This window comes from Triticum dicoccoides, chromosome 1A (genome assembly GCF_002162155.2).
Source record: "Triticum dicoccoides isolate Atlit2015 ecotype Zavitan chromosome 1A, WEW_v2.0, whole genome shotgun sequence".
Taxonomy (NCBI): Eukaryota; Viridiplantae; Streptophyta; class Magnoliopsida; order Poales; family Poaceae; genus Triticum; species Triticum dicoccoides.
This window is the reverse complement of record NC_041380.1, coordinates 59,587,170-59,597,216: the sequence shown is the minus strand read 5'-3', so window position 1 is coordinate 59,597,216 and position 10,047 is coordinate 59,587,170. Positions and strand designations below refer to the sequence as shown.

The 10,047-nt window shown below is 53.7% G+C and overlaps 2 protein-coding genes across 4 annotated transcripts in view; one reads left to right on the top strand and one right to left on the bottom strand.

The window, feature by feature from the left end:
- Positions 1-5,114: 5,114 nt before the first annotated feature.
- LOC119362779 (neurofilament medium polypeptide-like) lies at positions 5,115-6,894 on the top strand. The gene has a single exon (XM_037628044.1). It carries the CDS (start codon positions 5,182-5,184, stop codon positions 6,502-6,504), a length of 1,323 nt encoding a protein of 440 aa, XP_037483941.1. The 5' UTR covers positions 5,115-5,181; the 3' UTR covers positions 6,505-6,894.
- A 1,350-nt stretch (positions 6,895-8,244) lies between these two features.
- The window catches only part of LOC119362762 (E3 SUMO-protein ligase SIZ1-like), a 15,399-nt gene continuing 13,596 nt past the window's right edge, over positions 8,245-10,047 (bottom strand). For 2 of the 3 annotated variants that reach the window (XM_037628022.1, XM_037628032.1), the window contains exons 16-17: positions 9,411-9,756; positions 8,245-8,540 (exon numbers count right to left, since the gene is read on the bottom strand). In XM_037628022.1, the coding sequence (XP_037483919.1) occupies positions 9,605-9,756 (152 nt within the window). In that variant the 3' untranslated portion in view covers positions 8,245-8,540; positions 9,411-9,604. The remainder of the gene's footprint in view (positions 8,541-9,410; positions 9,757-10,047) is intronic. The other variant, XM_037628025.1, reaches the window with a different exon arrangement.

The window sequence follows — 10,047 nt, the reverse complement described above, 5'->3', positions numbered from 1 at the left end:
TTCGTTTTGTCAGTTGATTCTTGGAGAGTGGAAAGTGCAGCCCCGAGCACGAGACGGGAAGGCCATAGCCGGATATGACCTCCCGGCAACTGCGAGGTAAGAACGGCCGATAGACAGTGAAGACGTGGTGTTATCACTGGTAGCGAGTCAAAGGTTTTGACATGTTCGGGTCCAGGGATGTCGCCACCGACGAAATCTCGCCTGGGTTGAGAGGGATGGTCGATGCGGTGGCAAAACGTGTCCAAGGGCTGGATGGCGGAGGCATACGGTTAGGCTGAAGATTGTGGGCGGCATAGGAATGACGCTATACAAAGGTGGAAGGAGATGTGTCGACGATTGGATCTCAATCCAAGGGCTCTGAATGGTTTACTGGAATGCTATGAATTTCCGACATCCCATCTTGCGAAGAATTCTAGTATGAGGAATCTCCAAATTCAAACGGAGATTCTCCCATCTGTCTCCTCAAACTTGCTTGCCAAAGAAGTCATAGCCTTGCATGCCAACTTGTGTGCGCATTATTCAACGCGAGTCCACATGCGCGCGCGTGCGCGCGCGCACACACACACCACAGCACGCACCAGATCCCCACGGGAGGAGGAGGAGGAGGAGGGAGCTCCATCCCCATCCACATGGCAACAGCTCAGAGAGAGAGAGATAGCGCCCACGCACGGCGCGGGCAGGCTGCTCTGCTCGTGCTTACCCTGACTGACAGCGCATGATTAAACAATCAGCGGCATCTCTGATCTCCCGCAGCGCAGACGCGCACGCACGGACACGTTCCGTCCTGCGTAAACCCAAAAGGTTACCAGAGACCCGCCACGATTAATCTCTTAATTGTATAACAACCAAGAGAGAGAGAGAGAGAGAGAGAGAGGTGGATGTGGAGTGGAGTGGAGGGAGGTGAAAAGCTGCCATGGCTGGTTCACCGCTCGTGCGCTGCCTCCATTATTTTACGCACTGGATGCCTCCGTCATGTCGAAATCGAGGTGAAAAGGCGGAGGGATCCATCCAGTCGCTACGCGGACCCCGAAACCCCACGGGCCGGCTCATACGCTGGAGAGCTTTGGTTGCCGACACGGTTGACATGCTTGCGCAAAGCCTTTCCTCTGCTCAAGCATTGACAAACGGTGAGTATCTCCTTCATCTGAACACAACGCATACTGCATCTCCTTGAGAACTTCCACACCACCATGTCAAACTGCGCCGGTTTTCTCCAGATGATAATGTCTGCACTTGACGATCACGGTGATCGCCACGTCTACACACGATCTACGACGCTCGACGTGTTTGGCTGAGAGGTGCACGGGGTGCATATAGCACTTGTCGATCGATTTGCCCCTGATCATCATCATGGGGCCTGGGAGAGGAGCAGAGGGCGACGGGTGACTGAATGGACGAAGCGATTGATGTGAGACGAGAGAAGCTTTGTCGGACGATGAAATCAAGGAAAGCAGAGCAGAGCAGAAAGAAGAAAAGAATAGAGATGGGACGGCGGGGCGAGCCTCCTCGCAGGAAGGAAGGCAAAGCAGAGGGCCAAGAGATTCAGCGCTCGATCCATCAGATCACGTCCAGCCGTCCACCTTCCCTCACCTGTCACCGCTGGGGGGGTACGGACAACTCGTGTTCACAGTGCCGCAGCAGGGCAGAAGCAGAGTGCACCAATCTCTTTCTTCCCCTAGCTTGACCCTTCCTTCTTTTGAGGCCAACTCCAGCGTGCGACTCTATCCTGTCCGGCCCCGTCCGTTTGAGATAAAAGGGACAAAAAAGGCGACCCAGCGCGCGGGAGCAAACGGACTTTTGTCCGCTTTGTGTCCGCTTTTGACCCATCCCCGGCCCAAACTTGCGCCAGTTTTGGGGTGAAACGGACAGCGCGCGGACGGGCGGGACGCGCGCGCTTGTCCTCCCCTGGCCCGCCTGTCGGTGGGAGAAACCAAAAAAAACCCGACGGCCATTTGGCGCCATTTCCCCCAAACCCTCCCACGCCCCCCCCCCTCTCCCCCGTCCATGGCCGACGCCCCGTCGAGTTCCGGTGGCCTGGCCGTCGACCCGACCGCAAAGGTGAAGAAGAAGGCGCCAAGGAAGCCGCGGTTGAAGTACACGCCGGAGGAGATCGCCAAGTTGGACGCGGAATCGGCGAAGGGGAGGGAACGGAGAGCGGCCGTCAAGATGAATGCCGCCGCGGCCAAGTTCGCCGCCTAGCGCGAGGAGCTAGAGGCCGTGCGGCGCAAGGCCGCTGCCGACGAGAAGGAGGACCTCGTCAACAAAGCGCACGCCATCCTCATGCTTGGCATGGGCTGTCCGGCGGGGTTCCATGCAGCGGCCGTCGGCCCGGCGAGCACAGACTCGTCGGTCGCCCGACCTACGCACTGTCAGTCGCCGACGTCGCGCGCCGCGCCCATGTCGCCCGGCTTTCCTCCACCCAGGCACGACGGCCAGACCCGTTTCTCGGCGTCGCCGGACGTGGGCTTGTTCGCGCCGTCCACACCACGCCCCGCGGCCGTCATCGACCTCAACGTGACGCCTGGGTCCAGCAGCGGCGGGCGGCCTTCCGTCGAGATGCAAAGAAAGCAGGCGCGTGCACCATTCACGGGCACCATGCCGGCCCCCCGCGTGTTGTTTGACGAAATGCCAACCTCAACGCCGACGGTGGACGACCCCTTCTACAACCAGTACATGGAGGACGTGATCTTCCAGGGTGGGCATGGCCGTGGCTACGACCCCGATGAGACCCAAAGTCAGGATGGCCGCGCCCAGTACGTGCTCGATGAAGAGGCCGACGACCGTGCTGACTACGACCATGGTGATTCGTGGCATGAAGACGATGACATCTATGTCGAAGGTGAAGATGAAGATGAAGCCAATGATGTTGATATTAGTGGCGCTCCATTGTTCATAGACGAGCTCACCCAAAGAGCGGAAGCACAAAAGAAGCGGAAGAGCATTCGCACCGGTTCATATACACAAGATGAGGATAAATTGATTTGCCAATATTGGATGGAGATTAGCCAAGATCAAAGGACCGGCGCGCAACAAAAGGGCATTGTTTTTTGGATGAGAGTCCACAAAACATTCCATGAAAGGAAGATGTTTGAGCCCTACCAAATTACAAGCAACCGTGGCATCGGTTCGATTCAAAAAAGATGGTTGTCCATCCAACAAGAGTGCAACAAGTATTGTGCCGCATTTGAGAGCGTTGAAGCACGGCCCGTGAGTGGTCTCGGCGTTGGAGACATGGTATGCTCTTCTCTTTCTAGCCCTTACTACGGCCATGAGACTTCGGCCGTGTATATGTTTGCATGTTCACTTGTTGTTGATCATGTGGTGTAGGCATTTCAATCTTTGGAGGCATTCAAGGCCCGGCACAATGACAAGTCATTCACTCTTACGCATTGTTGGACAATCATCAACAATTGCCCTAAGTTCAAGGATCAATACCGTGAACTTCAAAGGAAGAGAGGCAAGAAGACGGCCAAGTTCGCCGGAGGTGGGGATGGCGAGGCGTTGGAGAGGCCGAGGGGTAAGACCAACTCAAAGGTGGACGACATACGTGACGCCTCATCCATGGCCTTGCATGAGACTTTGCATGGCATGATGTCACATAAGGATGTGAGGGACGAGAAGAAGCGTCAAAGCAAGGACGAGCAAATGAAGCAATACCTAGACCTCCAACGACAAAAGCTTGAGATGGAGGAGGCGGCCAAGAAGAGGAAGATAGACATGGAGGAGGCGGCCCGGCAAAGGCAGCTCGACATGGAAGAGGCCGCCCGGCAAAGGCAGATCGACATCGAGGCCGACAACGTCAAGGCCAGGCAGAGGCAGCTCGACATCGAGGCCACCGATGCCGCCACGAAAGCGAAGGAGGTGGCCCTTGCGATCATGAGCGTGGACTTGTCGAAGATGAGCGACAAGACGAGGGCCTGGTTCGAGGCCAAGCAGAAGGAGATGCTCGACGCCGAAGGCCTGAACTAGGTCGTCCGATCGGCGTGGTCGTTCTTTTTGGAGGCTGGCATGGGTGCCGCCCGCCCGTTGGGCCGCTGGCAATGTGCCGGCGAAAAAACATTCATTTTGGAGGCCGGCTGTGTTGCCGGCGAGGACAACTATTCATTTTGGAGGTTGTCTGTGTTGCCGGCCGCTGGCTGTGTTGTCGGCAATGGTCGTGTAGGCCGCTGGCTTTGTTGTCGGCGTGATGAACTCGGGTCGTGAACTGGGGCTTGGCATTTGAAACGTTCCTTTTTTTTAAATAGACGCGGACAGGATGGGGCAAAAGGATGCGGCCGCGCGCTGGGCGCACGGCCACCGCATCCCAGGACAGGCCCGGACACAACCCCAAATCCCTACCCAAAGGGACAAAACCCGGACAAAACGGACGTACGTTTGGAGTCGCGCAGTGGAGTTGGCGTGAGAGGAGAGGAGAGGAGAGGATAGGTCGGAGCTCAAGGACGGATGGGTCGACGGTGGGCCCCGCAAGGGGGGACAAGCCCACGAAACTGTAATAAATGCCCACATCACCTAGATCGTGTACCGCTTGTTTGGTTTCATTTCAAAAATACAACTACTGGATGGATGGTGCAGTTTTATTCAACCAAATAATTCCCTCCGGAAAAACATGTCCTCATTCTTGGCTCGTTGCATTCGCACGTAGAAAGATATTCAAAAATATTTAGGAGTACTACGACTAGATGGTGTTGTTGTTAGGCAGATAATTTCCTCCAGAAAAAAGAATATGCCCTTGTTGGCTCGTTGCATTCGCATGTAAATGTAGCTTCGACTTGTTTGCCGTTCTGGTGCCTTGCAACAAACTCCACTTCTACTGGCTAATGGAGACATTTGCACCAGTAGAAAAAGAAAGAGGTGTGGAATTTGTGAGCCGGAATCTTGGCACGTAAGGCACATTCACAGGAGAGTCACAGGGCCAGAGAATCCTAAGACATGGAGAACCGGGTTAACTAGAGACCCTCCCTAATCAGTAATATTGCTACTAGTACTATACTAATCATAGTTAGTGGGTGGAGTGGACTAATGGCCCGCGCCAGTCGCCACCGCCAACCAATGGCCCATCTATAACTGCTCCACCGCTTCGGCGGACCAACAAAACCGAGGGCGGCAACGCACTGGACGCTAGCTAGCTGCTAGTCCGTAGTCCCATCCTCCGCTCGCTCGCTCTGCTCTCCGCGCGGCGGGATGAAGCAGCCGGCGGCGAGCCCGGGGCGCGCGGAGAAGCCGCAGCTGCCGGCGCCGCCGGGGCTGGCGCGGCTGCTGCTCAGCAAGAGCCGGCGCGGGGCGCGGTCGCGCCGCGCGCCGGCCACGTCGCCCATGTTCGTGTCGCGGGGCCGGACCCGCGCGGCGGCGGCGGCGGCGGGGGCGGACGGGGAGCCGTCGTCGCCCAAGGTCACCTGCATTGGCCAGGTGCGGATGCGCAAGGGGAAGAAGGGCAGCAAGAAGGGGGCGCCTGCGGCGCCGCCCCCGCCGCCGCCGGCCAAGGAGGAGAAGGCCAGGGGCTACTGCCGGTGCCTCAAGAAGGCGTTCCTCTGCGGCGGGCTCTTCGACTTCGACCGGACGCGCCGGCGCAAGGGGCCGCCGCCGGAGGCGGAGCGCACCCGCCGGTCGCCCTGGGTGTTCAGCAGCAGGGACGTGGCCGTCGCCGCCGCGCCCAAGCCGCCGGATCCGGCCAGCGACCGCGCCGAGGAGGAGGGGGAGGAGGACGACAAGTCGGCGGGAGCCTTCGGCTCGGCGGAGAGATACGAGAAGGCGAGTGACCCGGGGACCGACAGCGGTGGCAAGGAGGAGGAGGAAGAGTGCGAGGAGGGGGAGGCTGCGGAGCTCGTGTCGTCGGCCACCACCACGCCGCCCAAAAACGCTCTGCTCCTCATGCGCTGCCGCTCCGCGCCGCAGAACCGCTCGTCCCCGCTCACCTCCAGGTTCGCCGCCGGCGCCGCGCCGTCGCCGGTCCAGGAAATGGCCGCCGATTTCGCGGCGGAGTCGATCGCCGCGACGCCACCTCGGGCGTCCCCCTCCCCGCGCAAGCCGGACATGGTGTCACCTTGGGCGTCCCCCTCTCCGCGCAAGCCGGACATGGTGTCCCCTTGGGCTTCTCCCTCCCCGCGGAAGCCGGACATGTTGCAGTCACCACGGGCGTCGCCATCTCCGCGCAAGCCGGACATGGTGGCGGTGGAAAGCAACGACGAGAAGCGGCAAGAAATGGCAGTATCCACGCAGGAAGACGAGGAGAAGCCGCACGAACAAGATCACGAAGCCGACGACGAGGAGGAGGAGGAAGACGAAGCGGAAGAGATGCGGTGCTCGTCGGCGCGGCCACTGGTGCTGCAGAGGTGCAAGTCGGAGCCGGCGACGACCGCTGCGGCGAAGATGTCTACCGGTGCCGGGGCCGAGGGGGCGCCGTCCGGCTGCTTCTGGGCCAACGGCGGGAGCAGCGGGCGGCGGAGGCACGCGCCGCAGATGTCGCCGGCGGCCGCCGCCGCTGCGGTGGCTTTGACCGGTCACTGAGCGAGTAGGCTGCTTCCCGTATACTAGTAGTATTTTCCTTTTGTTGCTGTCGCTGTCGATTAAATCTAGCACGGTAAGTAAAGCTGTAATTCCCCATTCTCATTTCTCCGTCCGTCCATCCATCCATGCCTGTAAAAAGATTCACGTACCTAGCCACGCTGTAAATCTTCTCCTGCTGCCAGTAGCACTGCTACCACTACTTGTTTATCTAGCACTGTTACGCAAATTGTGTGGGTGTAGCCACGATGCGTCTGTTAAATCCAACCGTCTCTGGTGCCACTGTGGCAGCACCAGTACTATACCCAATAATCTGGCATAGTACATGTACTGGTATACTGTTAAGTACCGTGTAGATTTAACAGTGCCATGAATGAGCTTTGTCCTTGCAAATGTATTAAACACAACTCGCGCACCTGCTTCACTCGACTGTGCCTCCCAACTTTTTACCCCGCCCACTCCGGCAGCAGATGTACTACTGGTACTAGCTAGGAGTAACCGTGCCCATGTTTGGGCTGCAGAAATAACAGGTCCCCTGTGCGAAGGAGATTCCGGGCAGCGATCACTCTCGCGCCCCTGTTCGCAGCAGCCATCTCGTTTTCGCGAGAGCTACAGCGAGCTCCTCGTAGTTGCAGGGCCAAAGAATCCGTGACCGCGACGCCTCTGATCCAATCCAAGCCACGTTACGTTACACTAGTAGGAGTACATTACACGAGAAGCCTGTGCTCTGAACCAACCACGGTAAGAAAAGAAAAGGATTAGAGGAATTGATGCGAGGTTTGACTTGGGAGCATGGCGTGAGAACCGACTAAACACTCATAGTGCAGCGGAGCGACCGACCGTGCGTGGGAGGGCGCACTAGTTGACCTGCAGACACTGCAGATCAGCGGGTGTGTGTGTATGAGAGGGCATGTATAGTTTACCTTTTGTTTTAGATTATTCTGTATCGTATCGTACTGGTGTGCTCCAGTGTGGCGGCACGAGAGGCGGCAAGTCTCGTGGATGTCATCTCGAGATCTACAAGCGCTGTTCATCATAATCGGGTTTTCTTTGGAAACAGCGGCTTTGCCCCAAACCAACACCAACGGATGATGCTGGCTGGCTAGGAGTAGGCTCCTAACAATCAGCACAGAACCGTCCCATGGAGACCTGCAGCACAGCAGTAGATCATGCGCAGTGATGCGCTTCCATGACTCGACTTGCCTTGGCCTCTTATCTCCACCCTGGATTATTTTTTTACCATGCACTCATGGCAATATCCACGGTGCATGTCCGTAACGACGTCTGTCGTTACAACGTTAATAGGGGTGATTATTGCCCATCAGCACCGATCTCCATACATCACAAGGCAAAGAGGGCACCCAAATTTTGGCAATGCATGTACCGCCCATCATGATGGTCCGATGACAGGAGCGCGACAAGACCGATTTACAACTTACCTCATGTGATGAGTCGACGCAAGTATATGCACAAAACCACAATGTAGTACTGCAAAATTTGGCAGCAAAACTCTCTAGGATATCACAACAGGCAGGTTTCCATTTTTGACAAAGCAAACTGGTTAATGCACAGGCCTGCTCCTGTGACACCAGTACTGAGATGGAAATGAGCTTGCTTGCCATTAGAGGCCATGGTTGCCCGTTGGCATGAGATAATCAACCCGCTCAAGCCTGCATGCAACAACTGAGGTTATGCCGGCATGAGAACTCCGAAGAAAATGCAACACCTGGCAGGCACTTGTCATGCTTGGCAAAGCACAGATAAATCAACAGCAGCAAGTAACACTGAAGGGCTCGGTTTATTGACCGCCACTTCAGAAATAATAATTTATTCTCCATAGAACATCAAGGTAACGAACATCTAAATTAGCGCCTCAAACCCTAAATACAATGATGGTACACACAAACATCCACATGTATAGACTTGCATCCAGGGTGGCCTCCCTATTCCCTTATGTCCAGTAAAGGTCAAAAAATGTACAAACTGCTCCAGTAGCAACATTATCCTTGATCCCCAGTCAGAAAATTTTCTATACCAACCTAGCAGGAATAGAAATACATAAGTGATCTCTAATAATTACATGAACAGGTAAATAAATATATGGATGAACTCGTGTTAAATAATTTAGTTGAAAAAACTCCATGTCATGGTAAATAATTTAGTTTAAGAAACTTCATGAATTCCTCTGCTATTTTACCCTATGGCTTCACCAGTAGGCCCTCAACAATATTAGCATAACAAAGAAGAGAGATTCTTGTTATATAGAATGTTCAAATCATACTACTGCTTAGATGTGATCAGATTAATTACTACTGCTTATTTGAGATTTGAATTACTGCCCATAAATTATACAGCTTAGATGGTGATGAAGCATCTGTGACAAAACCGTATACAGTTTGCCACTCGGTCAAATATTAGCTTCGTTAAACAATCCAAAATTTAAAAAAACACTGCCTATGTCTTCCGCTAGCCAATCTACCAGTTAAATTTTAAAAAAGGAAGGGAATAAAACCTAACAGGCTAACTAATGGAAGTTCAGAAGCAAACCGAAGCATAAAGAATCTTTAGAAGAGCATATTTATCCGCTTCATTTTGCACAACTAAAAAGAATTGGCAGCAGACTTTTGTTCTACTTATCGTGCTTTACTTTGGAACTAACAAGAATTGGCAGCAGACTTTGGTTCTACTTATCATGCTTTACTTTGGAACTTCTGCTTTCTATTTGGACTTAGTTGCATGCCATTCTTAAGTCAGAGATGCAGAAATATCCTCCATGCCATGTTTTTTTCTTCAAAAAACATGCCTAGTTACAAAGTAACCACTTGAATCCCACAAAAACAAAGTGCAAGGACTGCCTGTCGAAAGAAATTGGACACTGCAGAAATAGATGATTGATTCGTTAAGCTCACCATCAGAGTCCTCTGTGCAGATCCCCATGGAACACTTGGAAGTTTGTCGACCAGGTGAGGCAAGACAGCATCTATGTTTGTGTTTCTCTTTACATCAACCAGAAGAACCTGATAACCTCGGTAAAAATCAGGATTTCTGGAAGGCGGCCTTGCCAAATCAATGCAAACTCAGCTATCCCATTTAAATGTCCAATCTACTCAGAGTCAGAATCTATTGATAAACAAAGTCGAGGCCGGACCGACCGAGACCGAGGCTGGCGAGGATGAGAAAATATATGGTCAATCCTTCTTGGGTTTAAATTAGCTCCATCATCTCTGTCATTGTTTGTGCTTGGAAGCACAGAAGCTGCAAAATTAGGGGAAAATAATTATGCTAGTACCACAAGGGAATTTAAACAATTGAATTCATCTGCTGATAAATACAAGATGATACAGGTGGGTATACAGAGCAACAAATATTAGCAGACAAAAGGTTGGAAGATTAAAAATCTCACATCCAGTTCAATTCATGATACAAAAGGTTTAAATGGACTGTAACTTGTCTCTTTACAACTCTGATCAACATCCAACTGATATTTTCCTATCAGATGAACATACACTGCAGATCACTGTTTCCTACTAAGCATCTGTCGAGTTT